Source organism: Haliotis asinina, chromosome 3 (assembly GCF_037392515.1).
Source record: "Haliotis asinina isolate JCU_RB_2024 chromosome 3, JCU_Hal_asi_v2, whole genome shotgun sequence".
Classification (NCBI taxonomy): domain Eukaryota; kingdom Metazoa; phylum Mollusca; class Gastropoda; order Lepetellida; family Haliotidae; genus Haliotis; species Haliotis asinina.
Window position 1 is genome coordinate 34,489,223 of NC_090282.1, and position 27,999 is coordinate 34,517,221.

At 39.0% G+C, this 27,999-nt stretch overlaps 2 protein-coding genes across 2 annotated transcripts; both read right to left on the bottom strand.

Moving 5' to 3' along the window:
• On the bottom strand, window positions 1-27,997 carry LOC137278839 (uncharacterized). The gene is made up of 11 exons (XM_067811347.1): window positions 27,568-27,997; window positions 24,099-24,264; window positions 22,264-22,427; window positions 20,024-20,119; window positions 18,717-18,775; window positions 3,907-4,124; window positions 2,491-2,663; window positions 2,138-2,261; window positions 1,887-2,047; window positions 1,185-1,280; window positions 1-709 (listed from the first exon to the last, which is right to left on the bottom strand). The coding sequence occupies exons 1-11, from the start codon at window positions 27,895-27,897 to the stop codon at window positions 671-673; spliced, it is 1,626 nt and encodes a 541-aa protein (XP_067667448.1). The 5' UTR covers window positions 27,898-27,997; the 3' UTR covers window positions 1-670.
• Window positions 5,506-11,996, bottom strand: LOC137277871 (14-3-3 protein zeta-like). Its single transcript, XM_067809845.1, has 5 exons — window positions 11,668-11,996; window positions 10,544-10,667; window positions 9,401-9,561; window positions 8,627-8,722; window positions 5,506-5,926 (listed from the first exon to the last, which is right to left on the bottom strand). The coding sequence occupies exons 1-5, from the start codon at window positions 11,971-11,973 to the stop codon at window positions 5,897-5,899; spliced, it is 717 nt and encodes a 238-aa protein (XP_067665946.1). The 5' UTR covers window positions 11,974-11,996; the 3' UTR covers window positions 5,506-5,896.
• Window positions 27,998-27,999: the final 2 nt, after the last annotated feature.

Here is a 27,999-nt window from a genome sequence, read left to right on the forward strand (position 1 = left end):
TTTAGAGTATCCACTTTTATTTCTTCATACTCAGCAGTAAATATTGGATTGATCTTACCACATACTCCCGCATACAGTTCTTTTGAAGCGAATATTTATAACTTAATGCATAATAAGTAAATGTGTTGTGAAATCAATAAAAAGAATTTAAAATAAAAAGTTTGTGGTGAGCTTACGAAACTCTTTGTCATCGTTCTAACACAACTGTGTGTATAAAAGTATGTATTGCCTTAAATTATTATTACATGACTACGTGTTGTGTAAATGATTCAGTAGACTTGAAAACTTCATATAATAGACAAATAAAATAGGCCAACACGGTAATAATATCTCAAAGGTCAGAGGTCACATACAAACTACAAGTAGAAGAAAGCTATTCATGGATTGTGGAATGGGAAGTTGTGATAGTTCACATTCTCCTTAAGTTCGGTGAGCATAAACATTATAGATTTATACCATTGTTAACAAATAATACTAAAGGTGATCAATTGAAACTTTCAGCTAACATAATAAGTGTATTGATGTTAGCAAATGCTTTCAACAATGACTCTCTGGTGATCAATTTTATGACATAAAGGGTTTGCTCAGAGCGCTTCCAAACATCAATAAGTTCAGTATATGAAAGTAAACTGATGGTGCACATCCAGTGTTTGAAGTAACGGACTCTGCATCAATCTGTACTGTCATCTGGGTCCTCCGAAGTCCATAACTAGAAAATAGAACAGAAAAAGCTCTCTCAACCAATTAAATTACAATTTATTTGTATCAGTTCATATTCAGACTAAGGACTAATTACAACATTGAATGCGTATGATAGCGATCGTACTGTCCCCAAGTGAAATAAGATTTTGATTACTAGCACCTGTTAGAAGTAACATGCTGTAACATCACCATTGTTACGATCACAACATGGCCAAAGACTGAAGCGTTTGTCAAACTCAGGTATTAGATAAATAAATGACATCGATAGTGATAGCATATAGATTATTAACAGGTCATTTGGGAAGTGGATCCAGATCATGATGAAGTTATTCAGGGTATCTCAGAACTCCCTGTTCTTATCAATATGTCATCACAGAAAGTTATATTGGGTCATCAAGTTAATATCGTGACTTAAAGAGGTATTTCGAGTCTCCAGTTCGAGATGTTGTGATGTGTGAACAGCGTGACGTGGCGAAACCTACCGTTAGGTTATCTCTGATGAGCTGGAGTATCTGGGTGCTGCTCTTGTAGTTGGTTTCATCAAGGTTGTCCAGATCTGCAATGGCCGCGTCGAACGCCTGAAAGATTAAGAAGGCTAGGGTCTGTGATGAATGTTATGTGGCGCGTGAGTCCACGGGTATAGTGACTGAGTGAGTTTACTGTTACCCTGCTTTAAGCTATATTCTAGCAATGTCAAGGCACCGGGCACCTATAATGGGCTTCACATATTGAATACATGTGAGGAATCGAACCCGGGTTTCGAACGAACCCACTAGGTTACCCCATCGCTCTAACACCAGTGAAGTTCCGGATCGAAACTTTAACAACCATCGTTTCTCCAGATCGGGTGATCAGACTCCTAACTATGCTTAATACATATCCAAATTGTGTGGATAGAATTTCTAATAACCAACCGATCAAAACGGAAGAATAGTAGCAACGACCAGCATTGCTAAGACCTACTAAGACTTTATCAATAGTTCCTTCACTTTAAGCCTTTTTGATCTGGTAAAAGACTTCATGGGGTAACAACTTGGAGCAAATGAACATAGGATTTCAGAGGTGACCTCTGTGTATTTTGGGGTCTCGATATATCTTTCACGCTATCTTCAACTTTCATGCACATTATAACTAACCTGTCTTTCAAAACGTCTAACATACCCCCATATCGTGGATGTACTGACCGATTTGGCTATTTTACAAGCATGGTGGCGATTCTCTGCAATCTCATAGTAGAACACAGACATGTTGAGAGCCAGACCAAGCTTCTCTGGATGGGTCGGTGGCATTGATTCCACCTCAGTCGCGGCTCCTTTATAAAACTCCTCTGCATTTTTCACTGACGCTGAAATATTAACACATATCAGTTTATATCGCGTGCCTTTAAAACTCAGTATCATCAAACGGCATTAAAGAGACTAAAACTCGATATTACCTGCTTTTTTGTCGCCTGTTTGAATTTCCGCCATATATCGAGAGTAATCTCCCTTGGTTTTGAGAAGACTGACCTTCGCATCCATCGTAGTTGCAACTTTGATTAAATGTGTGTCGATAATGTCCTAGTCAGGATCAAAAAAAGAGAATTAGGATATAACAGTTCATGTAAAACTATTTCAGTAAAAATATTAGGTTCACATATTTACACCATTAAAGGACAGATGTATTACAAGTACAGAGAAAGGTCAAAACCACTTGCAACTCGCGGTTATAAAGCAGGGATGTTGATGATTGCTGGATAACATATAATTCATCCCAAAACATGGTAAATATGTAATAAACATATGATACCACTATCTCTGTGCAGTACTTTGTGAGCTCGTCTTCGATCTTTGCCAAAAACCGTTTCGTGATGTCTTTCTTCCTCTCGTTGGTGACCTGAGGTAGACTGTTGATGATTCTCCACGAACAGCGTCGGTGCCCGACACAGTTCTTGTAGGCGATCGACAGGAACTTCAGCTGACCTGGAACACGAACATTTTTTATAGACGAAAAGAGTCTAAACAGTACAGATTCTATTGGCCATGGTGCTGTTCCTTTAGTTAACTACAGGTCATGCCAGTTTGAGTTCCTGAAGACAACTGTCCTTGAACTTTGAACTAGCCCAGAACGAAAGAACCTATGGGTTACAAACTGTACCTTCACCTGTCCTAGACAACAGAGATCATCTAAGTTATAAACCGTGACTTCACCTGTCCTAGACAACAGAGATCATCTAAGTTATAAACCGTGACTTCACCTGTCCTAGACAACAGAGATAGTCTAAGTTATAAACCGTGACTTCACCTGTCCTAGACAACAGAGATCATCTAAGTTATAAACCGTGCCTTCAATGGGCCGAGAACTAAACTACCAGCATATTATAATCTGTACCTTCACCTGTCCTAGACAACAGAAATCATCTAAGTTATAAACCGTGCCTTCAATGGGCCGAGAACTAAACTACCAGCATATTATAAACTGTACCTTCACCTGTCCTAGACAACAGAGATCATGTTGGCTACAGGTGCAATTTCCGCTGATCTTGTACAAAAGTTTGGGCTACGTTAAAACTGGACGTATTGTTGCTCTGAAACCGGAATTTTACAAACTGGTACTTCAGCTGGTCTACAAAACAGATCCTGCAGAATATATAAAGCATCTACAATTAGTTTGGGGTCAGATATCCTGTATGTTATACACTGTAGCGTCAGTGGACCTGGGACAAGGAAACAGTAACTTCAGTTGACCTGGAACACGTGGTCCTGTGTGTTAACGTATGACGGGAGATCTCGCAGAATAAAGACAAGCGACTACGCCGTTGCCAACTACTGCTTGGTCCAGTACAACATTAACACCACTTTATATAGCAAACATCGTTTCGGTGTGTTGGTTCGAAGCTATGATGTTGGAGATAGATGGTTTCTTTACAACAGTGCCAGTGCGACAAATTAGTTAGCAAGTTGTCGCATGATCTCTCTCTCTCTCTAAAATACATGAATACAATATTCACAAACGTGTTTACGACAATAATATTGATGTTAACGATTGAGTAAACAAAAACATTCCTCCCTATAATCACATCAGAGTTACAACATGTGATCCACGACATGTTACGGCGTAATGGGTGCATTCTATTTAATGCTTATCTGGGGCCCAGATGAGTTCAGGTCATACGGTGTGTTCTCTGTGGCAGACCTTAGGACAACAGAGATAATGCCAGCTCACCTTCTTTAATGAAATAATCCGGGTAATCTCGGACCAAACGCTTCACAACTTCCAGCATGTCTGTGTATCGTTCGGCACACTCAGCCATCTTCATTTTATGAAGCAGCTTCTCCCGTTCACTCAAAGGCATATTTGTAGAATTAACGCCTGTGTTCTTGACTGATAGTACTGTAGGTACGCCACTTAACTCCCTCTGCATGTATCCCACACAACTCCAACTTTACAATAGATACCATTACGTTATACTGAGTAAGGGCCATTCTGTTTACTACTTTGGCCCTGATAGACTATATATCCCGTTGTAGTACAATAGCATTATTGATGAAGTGTATATTCATTGATTAGGCGGAGAGTCATTCACCCGTGCAAGCATCTCGATCGTGTCGAAAACTACTAGACTGCTGCTTATTAATATAAAAACACCAATAACTACGATTTATAGGGTTGATGTTAATAACCTATTACAGGCTGTTAATACATACATATAGGAATGTGAGCTGTTGCATCATCGAGCTGACGGCCACGTGGTGAGGTATTGATTCTTGGAAGCGAGCTTTGGACGAAGTGTTGTTGGAGAATGTAAATATATGTGAAAAGGTTCTGTGATCTAGACAAATATAGCGTGGAAATACATAGTGCTGGTTGGCTGCTGTTTAAAGCCGCACTCAGTAATATTCCAGCTGTATGGCGGAGGTCTGTAAAGTATCGAGTCTGGACGACACCGTTCAGTGATCAGCAGCATGGGCACCGATCTACGACACTGGGATGCGATAATATTTGTCAACCAAGTCAGCGGGTCTGACCACCCGATTCCGTTGGTCATCTCTAACGACAAGCATGGGTTGACCTTGGTCTAATGGTTAGCTGAAGGTACCCATGGTGATCACTGAGCTTTACATGAGTAAGGTGTTGAACGTAGCATTCAGGATTATTTCGTGCACATCAGTGAGTGTGGTTTTAAGCTGACATGTACGGTAACAGCTTAAGGAACTTAACACATTGTACTGAAGGGAATCGATCCCGGATCCTTTGGTGGGAAGAGCGAACGCCTTAACCACTAGGAAACATTCAGCATTATTCCAGGTATGTTACCTAGTGAGTGAGGTTTGATGGCGTGATATCTCAATAATGTCACGGTTGGGGACACCAGGAATGAACTTCACTCAATGTTCCCATTTTACCTATACAGGGCCCACCCATCTGTTTTGGTGTGTGTGCGTGCGTACGTCGAGTGGCGCGGTGTGTGTGGTATGTTTGAGGCGTGTGATTTGTTGCGGGGGGGTGGGGAGGGGGGCAGGGGAGGTGTGTGTGTCTGTCTGTCTCTCTCTCTCACTGTGTGCGTGCGTGCGTGCGTGCGTGTGTGTTTTGGGTAGGTTTGGATTACGAACGGTGGCATGGTGGGAACCAGAACCAGCGACTTTGGACCAGATAATGTTGGACGTAATAAACATCGATGTACATCCATCAGTTCTGTTTGGATTCCTTTTGTCGCCTCTTACGACAAGCATATGCAGGTCACCGCTTTTCAGACACTGCGTGGAGGGTAGAACTACAATCTTCAATAAAATCTCTGTCATAAAGAGATAACTTCACTGACACTGACATTGCATCCTTTTTATTGCACAAAACAAAACCAGATAAAATGGGTTTTATATATTACAAACCCTTTACGTCGCTTGAGACAACGGTTAACCCATATTTAAGATTGATATGCAAGTAAACATCTACGAAAAAAGGAGTCAGCTCCAGCTACTAGGCTAGAATCGATGTCAATAACGCCCAACACATCTCCTACACCATCAGACCTCGACCCACAACAGTCTGCCTCCGACATATGGTGGCGATACCACCCACTCCGGAACGATTCCAGTTTAGAATAATACAGGTGTTGGTGTGACATGTAGTTAGAATCCTGTCGAATCACAAATTGGACAAACGCGACAAACGTTCCCCTGTCAACGTCCGTCAGACTGGCGATATGCCTTCCCTCTCACTTCCGGTCTGTCAACAGTGTCCATTGCTGAAAGAATAAAGTACTACAATTAAACTCACAGTTTGACTGTATCTGACAGGGATGAGTTCAGTGAAACTTCAGTCTAACTTGCGGAGGTTAGCTGCGTAATTGTGCAAATATTGCGCACAAGTAGGCTAGAACTTGTTTAAATACTCAACATATGTGATCGTACACGCAAACAAACCTGTCATATCTTAGCTTGCGTACAGGTGGATAGATAAAATAACTTACGCACGTTGAGATGTTCTATTTCAGGACATGAACTTGCAGTCTATCTTATCGTTTCTCATATTTAGAATGGAATATAAAAAGCAAACAATAGCATTTAAACTTAGTTTGTGTGAGGCCAGTACAAATTACTTGGTTACTCAAAGGCGATTTGGATACCCAACTGAGACGTAAACAAGCGAGTAATTAACTCAATGAGCCAAAAACGATTTCTGTAGCTCTGAACATTTGAAAATCAATTGCTTGCTGATAGTAACTTTCACGGCACTACAGAGCAGGAGTGTATGGGTGAGTTTAGATTGAGGCTAGTGTATACAGTATTCCAGTCATACGACAGCTGTAGTGTGCCGGGTCGCGATTTCGAACGGGTGTGGACACTGAGGACAAACCTGGAAAAAAATGGTTGTGAACCTGGATTCGAACCCATAACCAGAGATTGCAATTGCGCAGTACATTTCAGCGCCTTCGACGTGTGCCAGCCACATTGTAGCAAAAAGTAAGTATAAAGTGAGTATCCGTCTAGTTTGTCATTCTTAACCTCGAACTACCAACCATATGACAGTGGTAAATAATCACTTTTGGATCGGTACCCTGCTCACAATGTAGTTCCTGGTAGTTCGTCTGTATCATAGCAACCACGTAGCTTACTCACAGCAGTAATTCAGTAACCTTCAAACATTTACTTACCCTAAGCAAATTTACTGCTCGTTGATAACATGGTTTTCACATTCAGAGACAGAAAATACTCGCCCCAAAGACTTTTACTGACATCTTGTAGAACCTTTGCACCTAGTACTGGCTAGGTGTAAATTACATATGAGTGTAAAATGGCTCATAAATGTATCTATACATATATGTCAAGTATGGGAGCAAACGCTGTCGTATGAATGGGGTCTTGGTGGCCCGATCACTTCCTTTTATTGAAGTGACTCGGCAACGTACTTTCTAGCATTTAGTAACACAGAAATCGCTCACATTTGCACTGGATAACGTACATCTTGGCAACAATCTAACTCCGTCACATCTCAGTAAGCTGTAAGTTTCCTCCAATCTCAACCCCTTGACTCTGTATACTCACGGAGAGCGTCATGGTAAGTGGCACTTTATCTCCAGGTCAACAAGATGAATTGCAGTAATACCAGGACGATACACCCTGTTACACCGACACTAACACAATTTATGGAAACAGCCTCCGGGGACTACCGACCATGCAGGAACTATCTTGCTGGATCTGGGCATGTCTACTTGATCTATACTTGATGCTATCAGCCCGCTGCCTGGAGTGCACGGCTCGTTCTCATCCTAAATATCTTCATGGTGTCAGTTACCAGATATACTTGTGGTTTAGTCATTAATATAACCCCCTGGATGTTTTCACTGTGCAGTTGAATATCATGAAATGAGCTTGATAAGTTGGCTTGTTGTTTATCGCCGCAATAATCCAGCTATATGACGGGGGTCGGTAAATAGTCGAGGATGGATCACACAATCCAGTGATCTACAGCATGAGCATCGATCTACGCAATTGGGATATGATGACGTGTCAGCCATAACTGAGCCAGTGAGCCTGACCACCCGATCTCTGTAGTCGCCTCTTACGACAAGTATGGGTTACTGAAGATCCAGTCTAACCCGGATCTTGCACTTAAAAAGTACCATAGCCTAATGTAGAAAACGGGTTTTGTGTTGTTGTTGTTGCTGCTGCTGCTGTTGTTGTTTTACGCTGTCCTTATTCCAACCATGCTGTGAAGGTAATCAGGTAAATGAGACTGGCCATCCAGTCCATAATGTTTCCCCGCACACCAGTATAGGCTGCTCTGGGACTGCTCTAACCCCGTGTCTCCAGGAAATCCCATCTTTGATGGGAAAACAAAGGAAGAAACACATTTACCACCTACTGGGTGAAACAAAACATCTTCCTCCGAGCAGATGGAGTAGCGTAAAGGATTGAGTGCCTGCCATGCCCAGTAGTTGCCCAGGTTCGATAGTTACACGCGGTCAAAGAAAGAAACCACATAGTCATGCTATTTTTGTTGTTTGTTATTGTTTGTTTGTTTGGGGGTTTGGGGGTTTTTTTTCTTCGTTGTTTTTTATGTTTTGTTTGTTTCTTTCTTTTTTAAGGGTTTTTTTGTTTGTTTTTGTTTTTTGTTTTCTGGGTTTTTTTGCGGGGAGGGATGGTTGGTGGGGGAGAGGTCTTTTGGGTTTTTAGTTTTTGTGGGGTTTTGGGGGGATTTCGGAGGGGGGGGGGTTGTTTGTTTGTTCTTGTTTTGTATTTTTCATCAGCACCAGACACTCAGCCCACCCCCAGGGCTCAAAAGTACGATTTTAGCACTACGTTTGTGCAACACCAAGCTCATAGCGTAATATTTACTCGTAGCACAGTGAAGGGGATGTGAAACCGGGTGTGTCGTGCCCAGACTTGATTTGAGATTTCGCTTCTTATACCACCGTGTACCGGTTGACAGCAGAAAGACTTACAACAAGATTGTCTCTCAGTATCTGCATGGTGCTGGTGCTGTTCACGTAGTCCTCCCCGTCTACTTTATGCACGGTATCCATGGCGTCTTCAAATGCCTGCAACATGGTTAGACGGTGTACCGTAGTCAAAAGCGTCCAAATAATGTTTAGATTACTATTGGAATGTGTGTGATGTATCAGGACATCGAGTGGTCCAATTATGAAATGCACTGGTTGTGTGTTACAACGCAGTGAGATGTCTATATTGCTCAGTAAATATACCTGGGTACCAGTAAGTTGCCATGTGCAGCGGCTGATGTTTAAACACGCACGTGTTATTTAGGAATCATAAAACAATGTGTTTCAAATGGAAATAATCTGCGACTGGAATACTGCTCTACCTTTCCTGCTAACAATAGAACACGCAATTTGAATGTATGAATATATCTATATGGAACAGTGTTGCATTATGATATATCGCAACGAGATGTGGGTATCTGAGGTATAGCGGTGGATGTTAGAGTATCGTCAGACTGTTTTTCGTTGGATTTACGGGACAGTGGGGTAGCTTAGTGGTTAAAACGTTCGCTTGCTATGCCGAAGGCCCAGGTTCCGTTCCCCACATGGGTACAATGTGTGAAGCCCATTTCTGGTGTCCCCCGCCGTGATATTTGTGGAATATTGCTAGAGCGGCGTAAAACAATACTCGCCCAACTCATTCATTGGACTGAATCCCAGGTTAACACAGGCTGTCACTGCTATGAAATCCTGCACAGGTTATGTTTAAGTGTTTACCAGCTTAGCTATCCTGCACGCCTCCTCCTGTTCGTGCATCTCAAACTTGAGGACTGAGTAGTTGAGAGCCAGTTCTAGCCTCACTGGATGACACGGCCGCAGCACTCCTATCACCCTCCTCATGGCCTCCGTGTACGTGGCATCGGCGTTCTCTAGGGAATCTTAAAAGCAAAGCATTGACTATGGTCTGAAAATCTTCAAACAGAGCAAAACGTCATAATGCTGACTAATTCCAGGTCAGTACTCAATGATAATTGCAACAATTTATTTATTGTTTATAAAAATATAATTAATCTAATTTTTACTTCAGGGTAATACCTCTTGTCGAGTCTGAGTGAAAGATCTGAATTTAATATAGTCAGTTTGATTATATCATATGGATATGATCATCCGTAGCCATTTCACACATACTGCATATGGTGATGACAAGGAAGCATTTCAGCAAGAATGTAATAGTGTTTAAGGTCGTGTCTGGTTAAATATGGGGGGCGACTGGGGGGTGGCTGAACAATAAACCCATCCAGTTGTTAACAAAGACATACAAAATAAAAATCAATGTGTTTCTTTGTGAGATGCCGGATTATGTACTTGTTTGTTGTCTAACGTAATGCTCAGTGATATTTCGCCAACAAACAGCTGCTTAAAACAATCTCGGCCATGCAATCCTGTGATAGTGGTATAATGAGCATGGATCAACACTATAGGGATACGATGACACGCAGTCATCTGAAGCAACCAGCCTTGCTATTGTTGACCGTATATTGTTAACCCAGCATATGCTGGATGACGTCTACAGAAAGTGCTTGAGATTGGTGCAGCGTCGATCTGAATATTACTCCAGCATTAACATGTCGTGTCAGATGGAGAAAGCCTTGTGTGTATTTCAAGATATAAAAGTGATCTATTACTACCATACATAAAATCGCATTTGAAACTCAAAGATTATTTCAGTCATGGTGTGTCTGGTAGCATATGATCAATCATCAGTCGCACTATGTAATCCTGCATATCCGTATCTCAAATATATAGTGAACATCTATTCATTCTGTTAGCCGGGTAACATAGGTTTATTGTTTAGAATCCTTACTGGCCAATACTAAATGGTGATGAACAACTCAGCTTTACCTAACTTATTTAACAAACCTTGCTTAGCTTCATCTGTCTGCACTTCCGCTTTGTACCGGAAGTAGTCACCTTTAAGCTTCAGAAGGAGAATTTCATTGGCATGGTCTTTCGTCTTGGGAAGAAGATGCTTGTTTATCAATTCCTGGACCAAATAGATAATACTGAAATAGACTGATGACAAAGTTCACCTACAAGGTTGCGGACTGCACTGGTCTTGTTTACCTATTTAAGGACCTCGAGTCTGTGTTCATGTAAAGTTCAGCATCTGATAGGTTTTTGTTCGGCTAGCATTTGTCATTTCATTTCGTTTCACGTTTTGTTTCTTTTTCCTTGGTAACCATCGGGTGGCATTTGCTTTCATCTGTAAATAATCCTAACCTTTTGAACATCGAGACAACTGTATCTATAGTCACCACGTTAAATGACAATGACGTCCAATGATAAAGGAAAGATAAAATGTTTGAACACGTGTGAAGCGTATAACAAGTCGCATGAATGGTCTTGGCTATAGTTACTATTCCAAATGCATCGCGTGCTATGATAGTGCATCTAATTAGATAATTTGCTATTTATAATCCTCAGACAACAGCATGACACCTAAGCCAGTTGAACTGTGTCACAGTGGCACAGCTCAAAGGTAGTCCCCGTTTCCTTATACCTCATGAACTAGCTGGATCCATTGTTTCTTTGTTCTAGTTTAAAAGCTCTGTGTTCAAGACCAACCAAAATCAATAGGTTCCAATATGTAGCCATAACCGGAGGATTCCTATATTTACCCATCAAAGAGTTAAAGAAATGTTAATCTCGTAATTATGTGTCTCTTTATACCGGGGTTTTCACCTCATGTATACATCAGTTTGACGTCGTTGTTTGTTGAGATGAGTTCATTGATAATCATTAAAGGTATTTGGATGAAAATACAAATGCGGTTCAACTCGATGTTAGAGGGAATGGGCACAATTAATATTGCTGAGGGCCATAGAGTCAAAACTGGACCGTAGGTATCCCTACGTTTTGTTCACACGAGTCTAGACTGGACCTAGGTAATATATTATTGAGTGGGTTGTGACTCGTTTCCCCACTGGTAAATTTATAATTGTACGAACATCACTTCGAACAAATGATTTTCTTAAAATGCTTACCAACATCTGTGTGCAGATGTCCAACAGTTCTGTTGCTATGGTGTTCTGGTAGTCATGCATGACAGCCGCCTCCTCTCTCGAACCACTGCCCTCCCATTCGTTCACACTCCTCCACGATGCCCGACGTTCCCCTACAGCGTTCTTGTAGGCCACAGAGATGTGGTGAAGGAGTAAGGGGTCAATGAAGCTTCCGGAATGGTTCTCCACAAGGTCATTTATGAACCTGACCATGTCGTCGTACCTCTCTGCTCGGTCGGCTAGTCGGACCTTAAGAAGCAACTGCATTCCTTCTTCAGACATTTTCATGTATTGGATTCGACAAGTTAGAAGTCCGATCAAGTGTCTCGTATTGATTACTGAAGATGTCGAGTAAGTGTGGTTCGTCTCAAAGCCTCATTGTAGAAGAAACTAGGGGAATACTTTCAGAAAAGCGTTCAGTTACAAGTAAAGACTAGATGTGGATGGGAGTGACAAGTGTTTGTGGATGATCAGCTTCTTTGATGTGCAGTTCGTTTCGGTATAGCCACCTACTTGCAGTTGTTCGAAATACCGCCTGTCGGGCGCCCAGCGCCGCTTGGTATTGTATCGGGTCGGCAGTTATAAATATTTGCAGGCCCTTGTGAACTTCGGTAAATTATTTGTCTTTTTACAACTGGAATCTTTTCCTTTTTTTATGCGTTACTAACGTTCAGGAATCATCCATGATCCTTCATGTTACGATAACTTCCTTCGCTTCCTGGTTTTTCAGCACTAAGCACGAGTCTTTAATAAATAGAAACGTCTCTCTGCATCATAGGATTAATTAATAAATTTTATTTGAGCCTAACAAAATAGGTCTGCAGATTTCATTCAGGGCCTGTAGACTTCCGTGTAATATAACATTATGTTATGTTTGACAATTTTCTAAATGGCAAGTGTGTAAAAATGTAATCAAATGTTTACTTACTGACCACTGTGACCAACATATGCCAATTCATGTAGCGTAGACCAACAACCAGAACTTGTATCGTATGTGTAATAAGTAGTAGCTCAAGGTCTGAACTGCCAAAATTGGTTGGTTGCTTTTGGGTTCTGTTGTTTTGTTGTTGCTGTTTGTTTTTGCTTGTTGTAGGTTACTTTTTCGGTGTTTTTTATCATAGATATCATAGATATGTTTGGTCTCTGGTATACACCTACATTAAATGGTTGTCATTTTTGCTGTGAAAATAAACACTCACTCACTAACCCTAAACATTTTTCTTGCAGCTCTGGGGCCCGTTTCACAAAGCTCTCGTAAGTTTCCTCGTAGCATCCCTACCTCTTAAACTGTTACATAGGCGGTATCAGTGTTACGACAAAAGTGAAACGGGTCCAAGAGTTGCAAGAAAAATGGTTATTACGTCTCGAAAACCCTCAAGAGACTTAACGCATCTGGAAGTCAGGTCCAGTGACTACTCGATTCTCGTGATATTCCAGTTGTAGCGTTCATAATATAAATCACTTATTTGTCTGGTCGAGATTCGATTATCTACAGGTCGTCCTCATATAAATATAGTATTAATAAGCAAGTAACTTTCAAACAATTTAGCACCGTTTTCGGGGATGAATAAATTCCAGAAATTAACTCGTTTCTTGAGACGACCCCCTTGTCTACATCGCTACACATCGTTGTGTGCATGCATTAGGTTGTATGAACTATCGATCTGTTTCTTAATGTTTAAGTATAACAAGAACCAATATCATTAGTGGCCTTCGCAAAGCTGTCGGTTGTTCCTTTGAAATATAAAAACGAAAGTTTTCTGAGACAGTTTCTGTTTATCACGCTGTCTTATGTTGCTGACCAACAGTTCTCAAGGTAGACTAATTTCGGGCTGCAGAGACTGCAAAAGGGGAAAATGCATTCCGTATATAAGCCTTCCCATCTAGCTGGGGTTGACAACGCTCGATCGATAACGTTACAGCATGAACCTTGACGCGCCTAGCATGCAGTTTATGTATTATACCTGTAGGCAAAATCTGTGGATCTGCATTACCTCAAAAAACGACCAGTATAACCACAAAAGCATACTGTTTTTTCACGCTTTGGATCTACAGCACCATGTTAAACTTGCCACTCGCCTTTGTCCGTCACAATGCCAAAATTGATCAAGTCAATTTGAGTGGGTGTTCGAACACATCAAGCAGTTGTCTTGCTACTCAGTTAGCTCTGTAAATTGTCAGACCTGAACCAACAACCGACTAATATGGGCATCACGGATTCACAAGAAGTGTAGTTTTTCGGGTTCAAATTCTTCCACCGGAGATTACTTTCACAAACAATGCTCATGTGGGTTATTATACCAGGCACTTATTCTTAACGTGTTAAGAATGGGCTTCATGTGTTCGTAGATGGTCAGGTCTTTAATGTGAGGATATTAATCTATATTCATCCACAACGGTACGGCTAAAACACGGCTTGAAGTGTTTTTCTGGCCATATATTTTTTACTGATACGGGATCAACTGATAATATCAAGCTGATCAACCCTTTCCGTGTGATTACGCCAGATGGGCCTCACCACATAAATGTACTTTGCATGCTGTTTGGAAGTTCACTCCAGGCCAGTCAGTGATCTAAACAATGGCAGCTAAGCAAGTATGTTGAATGTTTGCATTATCTCAACTCCATTCTCGGGAGACATGTTTGTACTTACAGGGGACTAACGCAATCGGATGACCAGGCTCCCTGACGTGGTGGACATGTCATATAATTGTGTGGATTGATGCTCATGACGTTTATCACTGGATTGTCTGGTAAAGGTTTATTATTAACAGACAGCCCACACATAGCTGGAACGTCGACGAGTGTAACCGTTAACAAAAGAAAAACTTTGCCGGTGTAAATTGTATAACCATTCAGGAAATGTCCATAGTTTAAGAGAGGTGTAAGCGAGAAGAAAAAGGGATTTCTATTAATACTATTTCACATGGCAAAGAGAATTTAGCTTTGGTGAGCAAACATGTCAGCATGCATGGTAGTTCAACTAATATCAACCTGTACCACTTTGAACAAATCTGCTCAGCAAAGACGTTTCCGGACATGCCAAATGATCAATTTCTTTGTATCTTTGCTCCAAGAGAACTAAAATCCAGCTCTCAGTACGAAGAGATAAAGTTGACAATGGAGTTACCATTACCCTCGTGTAAGGCGTGCGACTCTTCCAGATTCCTTCCGGGGGCATTTGATCAGTGTTTCATGTTAAAATATCCTGACAAGCTTGGGGCTTTTGAGTAATATATAAGCATGCTGTGTTGTGTATGTGCTCGTTTCCATTAGCGTATTCTCCGAATCAGTATTCCCGCAATTAGCATAATTGACTATTTTGCGCATAGAGGCTTAACCTAAATGTTTAATTTGATTTTAGGGGTTCAAAAATCCAATCGCCCGACGCCCGGGACAAGTCAGTTTTTTTTTCTTTAGCGCTACTACATAATTTCTGCTTACGGTTTTTAACTACAAATACCCTTGGGTTACATCTCATGTCTGCTCAAAGTGTAGTCATTACATTTCGAAAGATAATAGAGTAACTGGTTTTTGTTTTTTGTCACTTCTCAATGAGCACTAAATATTAACATCAAATACCATGTTGATTTATTCTTTCATAATTACAAGATCATTATTGTCATAAAAATCAGGGCAAGTGGAAAATTAGTCAGGACAAGTTTCTAAAAGTCACTTGCCATGTGGAGAGCGGCTTTTAAAAAACTTTTTGAACCCCTGTTTTTCAGTAAATTAAAAATGGGCAACGCTCATACCTTTAGAGATTTAACCATTTGCATTTTTAACGTTATGTAGAAAAACAAATGCCTCAGTCATGAATAATGAATTACTATTGATGGGCAATGTGTAAGTACTTATCAGTTCCTATTCCATTGCCGTTGTAAACCTATCACAGAATTGTTCATAATATGAATTACAAAACTTCCATCAAGATCATTTATCTATGGATTCACTTGCATGCTCTTACCTAATTTCTGGCAGAAACCTTGAGATGACATGTTCAGGGATGGCAATGGGTGAAAGTGATTTCTGCTGAATGTCAGCCTGGGGTCTGCAGGCCACAAGCCCCCAATTGATTTGCATTTAAATGTGCAGATTTCCGCAGATTTGCAGAAAATTGCCATCCCTGAATGTATTTGTAGAAATGTTAACCTGTGATATTACAGTGTCTAATCAGAAAACAATGTCCACTTGAACTGTTCAGCATAAACAATGTTGGAAAGTATAATTCCTTCATTTGGATGAATCAGTCAAAATGTATTGAACTATGCACTCTTCATGCAAACAGCTTAAATTAGTTATAACTGTAATCCCACCATTTATCCATCAATAGCAGAAAGTTATCACAATCTTCACATGTTTACTTAAATCCACATTTCAAAGGCAACAAAATACAAATCTTAGTTCTCAGGCAATGCCAAATTATTCAAACACTCACACACAGTATCACAATTCTGTTTAGAATTCCAGTTATGAATGAACAAAGATATGCATATGAAATCAACACATTTTACTACACCAATATTTCCAGTGGCCGTGGACATGTTCAAACAGTGATTAGACACTGTAGACTGAACTGTGGCGTACAGGTTGTCAGAGCTGCACCATCATGTTATCACTACGGTAATACCTGGATCAACAATTGAGCTGCTTGGGCACAAAGTCATATCTCAGGAACCTAAGATTTATTCAGTTTATTTGATGTGAATATTACTCAAACTTAACTGACAGCCATGCACAACACTGATGTACGGCAATTATTACAACTTTTGTTTTGCAAGGGGAAAAAAAACAAGACAAATGAAACTTTATGGTGAGGTGAAACAGTATTATGCATCTTTATCAAGCAAAGGATAGATGAAACATTAATACTCGCAAAAAATAAAAATAAAAAAAAAAATATTGGGTACATGCCAATGCTTTATCCAAACAGTATAACCCGTATCAGCATTATTGAGTACCCCTCTCTCAAAACTTCACTACTCCAGCATACAGCATCTTAATAAAGTCTTAAATTGATCTGCTAGTCACTTTCCAGTTATGACAAAGCTTCTGATTTGACAACAGTTATCCACATAAAGTCAACAATGGGCAACAGCAATGACACACTGACTACACAGGATAATAACAATCCAAGCAAAGCCATTTTAGCTGTGATGTCATGAAAATATCTTTGGTTGTACCCAAGACGATAGTTCCCCAGCAGATGACAGGCTTTAGCGTTAGCTGAATTTCAGTCCTACATTTGGGTGGCAACACAAGCATTCATTCATCTCATGGCTAGGACATAGTAACAAGTGAAGTGCACACAGCAACATCAAGGCCTGGTTTGTTGGACATTGTTATCGAGGATCTGGCCACAAACTAGAAAAGGGAATTAAAAATGTTTGGTCCTTACTAACTTGTTTCTGTGCAACAAAGAAAAATTTAGAGTTTTCATGACAACCTTGACTGAAAACTGATGAACAGCGGTCTTGTCTGATCTCACCAGAAGGGGCATACTGTGTGGATCCAAACACATATTGCTTTATATGCCAGCAGTCATAGATTGGAGGGTACAAAATAACAGAGATGTCAAAGCACATGTAGCAAACACATTTACCACACAATCAAAATTCACAAGGCAACAGCTTCACCTGCCTTTCCTGGCATTAAAATGAAACGAGACGGGGAAAAGTATAAAAAATTCTGATCACTACACTTCTGTGACATCTCTGACAGATCGAAACAAAATGACTTCATCAGAAAAGAACAGTTGGTAAACAACTTCACTGATTGGTAGATCATAATACCCAACCACTAAAGAAAATAAGTAGATTCTGCCAATAATGTTCACAAAAGAAGGCGCTGCAGTCTGCATAATAACTGACATCATACTTGTAAGTATTACATACATACATGCAATGAATATGTATATCTATGTTATGTACGGCTAATAGTGTACTTTTGGTAAAGCATGCTTCTGTTTAGACAAGTATTTTGAATTTCTATCTAATTTCCAAACTGACCCTATGTTCAAAAATGTTTAACACATGTTTGTCCGATTTCCAATTTATTATTATTTAAGTGCCACAATAATATCAATAATGATAGATTAACAAGAGCAGCTTGCATACTTGGAAAGATAGACGATGCATCAACACCACAAGAAGATCTGAGATTACAGGGGAAACTACTATGTACTTACGCCAGTAGTGGATAACTACGATAGACTAGAATCAGTAAAGGATTACAAACATACACAATAACATATAAAAACACTTTTTCTGTTAGTTCCAATCCAAAACTCAGGTGACCATTTTATCAACAGCTCTAGCAACACAAAGGAAAATAAGGAGAAAGTGAACAAGTTGCCCAGTTCAAACTTGGAAATACAGATTACATACATTAATGAATAATTTCTGGGCTATCTTCATCATCTCTATCATCATCATCAATGCAATCTGACCATGTTCTACCTGTCAGCTGCAATGTTGTACTAATTATTGTAGATAAGTATGTATGTAAGTATGTATGCAAGGCTGAGTGAAGACTGTAGGATCAGTAATGACTGATGACGATGGATTCACATCAAGAATAGACACATGAGATGTAGCGCTGCAGAGATATATAAAAAAAAAAATTAAAAAAAAAAAAAAAATCCACATCAGATACAACTTTCGTTTCCATTTTCTGTTTCACAAAGCCTGGGCACAGTAAATCATTTCACCTCAAGTTTATCTCAATTGAACCATGACATATTCTTAGTTATCAGCGTACATGGAAATAAATGACATTGAGCTTGACTGTCTGCTGTATAAAAGTGACCAACGCAATGATCAACGAATCAATCCTAAATGGCGATGGATCCTGCAGTGCCTGAGATGGCAAACCAACGACTGTCTATCTGTCTGCATGTCTTGTCTCAATGTCCATCAGAGTATGTGCGCTGCAGTCACCACTACCTCCCCCTCCCAGCCACCTTCCCTCCCTCTTGCCACTGGCAGCAGCAGCTGCAGACGGCCAACAAAGCTAGGCTGGATCTGTCTCACTACTGATCGTGCTGTTCACCCATTTCTCCATCGTCTCCTTGTGCATCAGAGGTCCAAAGCTGAAACAGTCATCATTACTCAGTATACATTCTTCCAAAAGTACAAACACAGGCTATTTCATTGGCATAAGACCCATGAAGGTCCCGGGGTAGAACAGGCCTTCAGCAACCCATGCTTGCCATAAAAGGTGACAGTGCTTGTCCTAAGAGGTGACTAACGGGATCAGGTTGTCAAACTCGCTGACGCTGCCGTATAGATGGAATATTGCTGAGTTTGGCATAAAACGAAACTCACTCACTAATTGACATAAACTTTTCAATCATTAAGACCCTATACCACAAAGACCAATACAAGAAAATGAACAAGATATAGGTCTTGGTTTACTAATTTTATAATTGCACAAAGTAACACTTTTGCAAAAATATACTTGGTGGCTATGATACTGGATTCTGACATTAATAATGATGTGAGTATACAAGGAATAGGAAACAGTGTAAGTGACTGACAAAATACAGAATCAAACTAATGTAAACTGACCTGTTCAGATTTTGTTATCTCATCCATCACTACATACATTTTTCAGAGTGAAAACTGATTTGACCACCCTTCACTGGAATAGTTAGAAACCTACTGACTTCTTAAGAAATCCATGGAAGATAAAGCCAATTGAACCATCAGCTCTTCATGTAAATAACTGTCACAAAGCACCAAGTCATTCATTTCAAAGTCTAATAAATGTTAGCAGTTGAAATGAAGTGGAAAAACAATATTAACTCTCAGCACCTGTCGGGTCGTCAAAGAGTTATCATGAACTCAACATGAAACATGAGCTGTCAGGACTTGGGAGTAAGCAAGCCTGCAAATTCAATGGTCCTTGTGTATCGATATTATTTACTCAAAATTAAGAATGCTCAATTTTCTTTGTGCTCACTACTCCTTTTCACACCTGTTATTATTGAAAATATAGGATATTTACTGTAATATATTGGTAGTCAATTAAAAACACATTGGAACTTTGAGTGCCTTCAAACTTTAGGCACCTACAGGATTACTGGAAATGAATATAAGCCCTGATAAAAACTTGTGAATGAGGTTAGTATTACGTTTAATCCCGAAACATTCCAGCAGTCCGTAAACAACTGAGTCTGGAATAGGCAATCAAGTGACAGATCTACTTAACTGGGATTTGACTCCGTTAGTCACCTCTTATGACAAGCAAGGGTTACTGAAAATCAATTCTAACCCGGATCTTCACGGTCACTAGAACAAAGAAATACATGCAGGTTACAAGGCATAACACTACTCACCGTAAGGTTATCTCTGAGAAGCTGCATTATCAATGTGCTATCCTTATAAGACTCTTCTGAAAGTGTATCTAACATGGCAATGGCTTCATCAAACGCCTGAAACAAAGGAGAAAGACTACAGCAAGCAGAAGAAATGTAAAAAGACAATAAAATCTTTGAAAGTAATTATATCAAATCCCCTAAAACACTAATTAAAAATTTCAGGTAAAAGCTTAAATGAAAACTGAACTAGAAAATCTGTTATGTAGGAAAAAGCTTGATCACAGACCTCTAGCAAGCAATGTCTATCATCAAAGATGTCAGAAACCAACATACAGTGAGACTGTTCAGATACAACCCTAGGTAATCCCTAATAATTTAATAAATTTCCTGTGTACTTTTTCATAAATAGTGAGTGAGTAAGTGAGTTGAGTTTTACACCGCACTCAGCAATAATCCAGCTATATGGCGGCAGTCTGTAAATAATCAAGTCTGGACCAGACAATCCAGTGATCAACAACATGAGCGTCGATCTGCGATGCGATTGAGAACCGATGACATGTGTGAACCAAGTCAGCGAGCCTGACCACCCGATCCCGTTAGTCGCCTCTTATGACAAATATGGGTTGCTGAAGGCCTACTCTACCCCGGGACCTTCACGGGTCTCATAAATAGAGAGCACTTCCTACATAGATTAATATTTAATATAATGTATGTGGACTGAAGGTTACACCAAAATACATGTAAAGTCAATCTTTAATAGACATGGGAGGCAACTCATATACGGCAAAGATCATTCTCACTCAGGAGACATTAACTTGAAAGTATTTATTCAGTATCTACTTAATGTGCAGAGGACGAACGTTTATGACCTAGCCACCTAACTATTGGGGGTCAAGTTTCTCTAACACAGTTATGCTCATATCAGACTTTCAAAGCCAGTGAAAAAGAAACTTAGTGTTCTACTAACTTCTAGATGTTCCCAGAGACTATGATGATAGATGAATTATACTGATCAATGAAAATATCATCTAGTAAAATATCACAGCTACTACATGCCATACACACTTTGTGAGGCCCAATCCTTATAGTTAATAAAAAGTTATTTTTATCATAGCATTAAATAATAGCATAACATGGTTTCTAATGACACTTTTCATGAAGTAATCTGCAATAATTCATTCATATAAAGAACTGTAGAAAATATTGTAATCTTGCTCACTGACCTTTTTTATGTGGACTCACCGCCTAAGTAATGAGGATTTTTTTTTTTTTAAATTCACTGCAGAAAATAGGTACTAATTTTACATCAGCACAAGTGACAGGCATGTTACCAAAAATACATACTGTACAAAAAATGCTAGGGATATTGGTACTTTTATGACTGAGTTTTCTATCAATGTCAATAAATACATAAATATATATATCACTATTAATGATTCAGAAATTTACACATATCCGTAACTACTTGTGTACATAAATCCCTTTTGATATGGCTAGGGTCTGGCTGGTACATCAGCTTATAGTTTCTGGGTACAAGTGACGTGATTTTAACAACAATGATTAAATGTTATGGCAATAATAAGTTGACTTTGAATTCATTAACCCAACATTTTCAAGTTTATCTAGCAGAGATGTTTTGCTGCTAAATGCTGCACTCGTTAATGCTGTGGCTATATGGTATTTGGTATGTAAATAATCAAGCCTGGACGAGACAACCCAGCGATCCACAGCATGCGCATCCATGAACACAACAGGGATAGAATGACATATGTCAACTAAATCAGCTAGTCTGTTAGCTGCTGCTTCTGGCAAACATGGGTTGAAGACCTTCATAGGTTATATCTAGCAGTGAATCAGCTGGACAGAAATATTATGTGCAAGACACAAAACTTGTCATATATGTTAACACAATTCCATGATATTACTAATATGGACCCCTTCCCGACCACGTGCTGTCTTGAATCAGACCTTTGTTAGACATTTCTTGAGTCTAGAGATGAACAGTTTCATTTTAAACTTTAACCACACACAAGTTTGAATTCTGTCAAAATACAGAGTAGACAGATAATGTTATGCACAGGAAATATAAGGTATGCTAAATTGATTACAGAGACTGCCTAATCACAAGACTTTCCCATTATTATATTGATTCTGCCATATGTCATAAATCCATTGTATCCCCCAAAACAACCTGTTTTCCTTATTCAGGTCTTAAATGATCAAGCAAGTGGCTTTTATGTCAGAATCAGTATACTTACACTTTTCGCTAACTGACAAGCCTTTTCTGGATTGTTGGCAATTTCATAGTAAAATACAGAGAAGTTTAGAGCCAGTCCTAATCTGATGGGATGAGTTGGCTCCATTTTTGCTGCAGCCGTCTCATTTGCTTCCTTGTAAGCTGTTTCAGACTTTTCTACAATGGCTGCAACAAAGTAAATATAGAATTAGCATTAACCAAACCACACAAATGTTAGTTTGACCACATCTCAATAGTTTTGTGAAGAAAATTACGATGTATCTGTACCATATTTTCTTGAATATGATAGGCATCCAAGCACAACAAATTACCCTCTATTTCAAGGGGATGCAGTAAATTCAAAGGGAAACAAGAAAGAATTGTGTCCATGGACCCTGCTGAGGGAAGAGTTCCCTACAACAAGTGTGCTCTGGTGGATAGACTTCATTCTCTGTAACACTATATTCAGACCAAAATTCAACAAAATTTATGCAAGTTCAAACTGCATTAAAATTGAAAAAATGAATAAAATACAAACTCAATATATGAGATGCACTCCTTTAGAGTCCATATAACAAGAATGTGTAATCTAAATGAATTCCATAAAGTAGTTTGAGGAGAAGTGGATAATGTACACGCCACCATCCCCAATCCCTCGTCCCCTATTACACTATCATCATAGCAAATTTTTTTGCAAAGTGTACTTAAGTTCAAACTTACAAAAAAACAACAAAAAAAACCAATAAAATAACAAACAAAATGGGAGATGCATATCATTAGTGTGCCAAGAAAGCCCATCAGGACAGACACAGAGGGTAACCCTATATGCACCCAGCCAAATTATAGCAGGGCATAAAATATCACTATAAGTGAAGAACTATGGTAGGACTGCTATTAATTGTCCTTTAAGGTGTTTGTAGGGAACAATTTAATGAACTGCTGTTAAGGTACACTCAGTATCAAACTACAGCAAATAGGTCTTTTGACAAGTCAAAGTATAGCTAATTCAAATAACTTCACACTTGATTTTTCCAAAATTAAATCATAATGTAGGCAATGAATGAAATTCAGAATAAAAAAATGAAAAGTTCAGGCATATGATGAACAGTTGTTTTCAGAGTGTAAAAATATGGCTAAGATGTGTACTTGAGAACTCTTTTTGTTAACACAGTATTTCCAGTGTTATGTGCTTAGAAGAACGTTGGTGTAATGTTAAAAGAACTGTCACTAATGTGGTCAGGTCTGTTAACAGCTGGGTGGTTCAGGTTTATCTTATATGTGTGCCAGTTAGAAAGATACTGTTACATCACTGTCAACAGTATCAATACAACAGGGCTTGTAAGAAGGTCAAGATACTTCATGAGACCTTACTTCTACCAATGACATTTCATACCTTTTGAAATGATTTCATGGTTGCCAGTTGACAATAAGGAGCCTATAATCATTGGAGGAATAATAAATTTCCAATCTAACAGACTGTCAACAACCTGACTGTCAACAACCTGACAGTCAACAATGTCTGTACACATGGTCTGATCATGTCAATTCATATTTGGCTGTATCGCAATTTGGAATCAGAACTGGTTCATGAATATACACAAATCTTACAGGCCCTGTATCAAACTGAAATAAAATAGTAAAACATACCAAAGCACCACAAGTGGTTGATAGTTGTACAGCACATTATGGTATGTTGTACTCATTTTCCCTGCTGGAATTTATTTGTGCAACTCGATTCATTTATTAAAAATGCCCATGATTTGGCATCATCAAAGTGTTACAACAAAAGATTTTCTTTTTTTAAAAAAAAACTTACTAGATGACAAGGAAACCATTATGGTATATATGTTAACACACCTGCCCTGTCTTCCCCTGACCTGACTTCGGCCAAGTACCGGTAGTAATCCCCCTTCATTTTCATATAGAAGACTCGACTATCATTCTTGTTGTCTTTAGCATTGCCAGCCTTTGTGTCAGAGGAATCTTCTTTTGTCTGTGGAATTAAGTGTTTATCCAGCAATTCCTGAAATGAACACAGAAGAATCAATAGTTACTAAGAGAAAAATGAAGAAGACATTTTAGCTTGCAAATTTTCTCAAAATTTCCTTTAAACACTGGAGTCACCAACAGACTTTGGATTATGTTTGCAGTAATCTGATTTAGTGAAAGTAAGTGACAATAAAAAGTAGGAAATACCTCTTCAAAGCTGAAAACAAATTATCTACAATGAGAAGAGCCAACCTTCATTAGTTCCTAGTGATGACAAAGGACATATAGAATGATTCAAAGAACAAACTCTTTTCTGTAATAAAGCTACTTACATATTTTCAGTAATGCATTTTGGTTTCACAAGACAGTCTTATTTAATGATCTTGTTGAGTATGTTTACATTAAAGCTACATTGGACAAATAATTAAACTTTGCCTGAATCCAAACAAAAGCTTCTTTTGCGCAGATGAAGTATAAAGGTGATAGAGTAAATCTTGCTTTATGGTAAATCCCTATGATTAACTAGCACACCAAGAGTTGCTGGGTCCTCATACACTAATTAATGTGTTGCATATATAATTAAATCAGACTTTCTCTAGTTGAAATAAGTAAACACAAAAAAGTGTTCATTTTAGTATGTGGCACCACTGTATATTTCCTATCAGCTTGCAGCAGTTGGGCAGGTTTTGAAATCAAATCTAGCATGCAACATAATAAACCTTTGCAAGTGTGCAAACAGTAGAAATTACAAACACGAAAGTAACAAGCTACAGAGCATTTCCCCTTATATAGTGACACTCATGTTACCATGGTTAGCCTGCAGATGTTAGTGCAATAAGAGGCATTGACCAGCATCAGATTGTCGGTAAGTGTTCAACCACCTGACTTGATAACACTTTCAGTATCAGATTAATCACTCACTAACAATTACACTAACATGAAGGGATGTTTGTAACTTAAGACCCCAAAACTTTGGAGTTTTCAGAAGCCATCATAAAATGCAATGAGCCAGGGATAATATAAGGAGCCAGCAGTCAGTATTGTAGAGTGTTCACAAAAAGCATCTAACTCTCTGACAAATCCAGCATATTCCCCAACGGTCAGATAGAAGTTACCAACCCACCAGCTCCAGTGTCTTGTCTGAATATTTCACAATGACTTTGTCTGAAGTTCTTATTGATGGAAAATAACACTTGTGTTTCTGTTTATAAATCTCAAGTTTGTTAATAATTTTAAGGCCTACTATAAGAAATGTTAAATCAGAAATGTGTTTATTTCTGATTTTGTGGGTCCAGTCAATTTTCAGACACCTTAAACTTACAGGACTTGGCAGGACACAAAGTCCTGTTACTTTGAAACACCATTCATGAACAGAGAATGTAGCAAGACTAGTTCATCGACACCTTCACTCAGTTATGGCAAGTCTGACATTACCAGCAAGTCATGGTCATTTTCTTAAATTGCTATTCAATAGTAATTGACACTAGAATTCATTATGCATGATTTTTCAAAAATAGAAACCAGCACTCTCATACAAAGGATTTGGCAGTTATGTGGCCTGTGCTATAAATTATGTGCAATGAGCGACTTCAGTTACATGCTGCTTTCAGCAATACTGCTACAGCATCACTGCCGGAGACACCAGAACATGTGTAAGGATTCTGTCACTGTTTCACTAAACATACTCAGTGCATCAATCGCTCGCTTAATACTGTAATCATTTACAGTATTAAGTGTATTAGTTAGCCGTTACTCATGCTATTTTTTTGTCTCAAAGTGGATTTGTTACAGTCCTGATATTACATACCTATGCCCCTTAAAAGTTCAGGAAATTTAAATCTAATAGCTAATGTCACTGCCATATTGCAATGAAATTTTAAAACTGTAACTTACTGCCTATAAGCACTGTCAGACGCATACACTAAGAAGTGAACAGAACTGTAGACTTTGCAAACAAATATTAGTTTCTTTACTGGGTTGGAGCAAATAGAAATTATATGCACTCATTTCCTTCCGACAACAGGCAATTCTTATAACACATATCAGCTTGATCAGCTGAACATCAAAATAACTATTTTAGCTTGTCTTATTCTTTACATCAGTTGCACATTTGTATGTATATTTCTGTACTACTGCAAAGGTTGTAACAGCAAAGAATTCACATGCTACACAAGATCATCATGATAGCTTATTTTCAGTGGTGGTATACCTAGCTTTAATAACCTAGAAAATGTCACACTCTTAAGTATTAATTATAGTTTCATGTTGTGGCTGTGATTAAAGACACAAGGGGGGCAACTCTACGCCATGGGAGTATCCTATTTTGGTAAGAGTTCCATCCGTAATCCCTGACTGAAATGTATTCCAATTATTATGATTTCTGGGGGTTAGGGTTTAGGTATGAGATTTAGATTTAATATTATGTCAGGTTTAGGGTTAGGGTTTGGGATTGGCTTTCTATAAAATCTACTCTTAGGCATAGAATGATTTTTACATATGGGTGTTACAGACGGCAATGTTTCCTACGCAAGACTACCACCCCTATCCCCCTTAAGTTAAAATGATGAAAAAGTTTCCCTTTCAGTGGCATTTTTAGAAGCTGGATATGCCTTTGAGTTTGTTCAGATACAACGAAAGAAACATTTTAAAACTAATCGTTATCAGATGAGGAATACATATTCAGGTGATATATGATTTGGCAGGAATGAAGTCTAAGGGAGGATATGGGTGGATGTCTTTCCAATCTTCCTACCCATTCCTTGTTTGGTATGTGTGGAATATGTCCTTTTTACGTACCTTTTGCTATGAATTATATACAATCATTTCACATACATCTGCAGTAATAATGACACTACACAGAAAAGGGTTTGTGGTAAAGCCCCCAATGAAACACTGAACATTAAAAGTGGAAGTAGAATTCAAGACTCAATGATACAATGATAACAGCCTGATTATTACACAAGGTTTAGTTGAAACAGCAACACGATATGCACTATTTCATTCCAACTGGTTTTCTTATCGTTAGTGGCAATATCATTCAAAGCAGTACAGGTATAGGGACAACGAACAGTTTGAAAGCATATAGAAAGTCAGTCTCGATTCCCCGGAGGAAATGGGAACATCACTACGTCCAAGTATGACATTCCTACAGACGTACTCATTGTGGATTGAAATAGGAGCAGTATATACATAGTGATTCGCGTACAGAAACATTTGTGTAATCCAACAAACACAAGGATACACATGCCATTTTAACATTAATAAAGCAACAATGACAATTTCATACCGATTTACTAGGAAACATCCGCCCAAAAAGGCGTTGCCATAGAGCACCTACCAACACTTCCTCACAGATTTTTTTCAGCTCTTCTTCCACTTTCGTTCGGTAGGTTCTTGCCATCGATTGCTTTTTCTCTGCACCTTCTCCTCCTGCCATATCACCTTTCTGTTCGATACTACTAATGACCCTCCATGCAGAACGACGTGCACCAACGACATTTTTGTATGCCACGGATAGCAAGTTTCTTTCCTCGTTGGTAAGAATGTCAGATGTCTTGCCTGAGCAGCACTCCACGCACTGTTTCATCGCTGCTGCCATGTCATCATACCTTTCAGCTTGTTCAGCTATTTTGGCCTTTTCAACAAACTTCTGTTTTTCCGAACTCATTTTGACACTCTTTGGCAATGTTAAGTTTCAACTTCTGCAGACAGAAATTATCAAAACTGCTTCAAAATGGCGGATGGCGGGCCCTACTTTCGGCTGTCAATG

Bases quoted from the DNA above. Each gene is read 5' to 3' on its own strand.
- LOC137277871 (XM_067809845.1), bottom strand. From the start codon at position 11,973: ATGAAAATGTCTGAAGAAGGAATGCAGTTGCTTCTTAAGGTCCGACTA. The intron at 8,723-9,400 runs GTAAACACTTAA...ACCATGTTGCAG, and splicing joins CGTGCAGGATAGCTAAGCTG to GCATTTGAAGACGCCATGGA. The intron at 5,927-8,626 runs GTAAGTCTTTCT...TTATTCTTTCAG, and splicing joins TACTGAGAGACAATCTTGTT to CAATGGACACTGTTGACAGA.
- LOC137278839 (XM_067811347.1), bottom strand. From the start codon at position 27,897: ATGAGTTCGGAAAAACAGAAGTTTGTTGAAAAGGCCAAAATAGCTGAA. The intron at 4,125-18,716 runs GTGAGACAGATC...TCTATTGTAAAG, and splicing joins GGTGAACAGCACGATCAGTA to TTGGAGTTGTGTGGGATACA. The intron at 2,664-3,906 runs GTGAGCTGGCAT...TTCGTGTTCCAG, and splicing joins GGATTATTTCATTAAAGAAG to GTCAGCTGAAGTTCCTGTCG.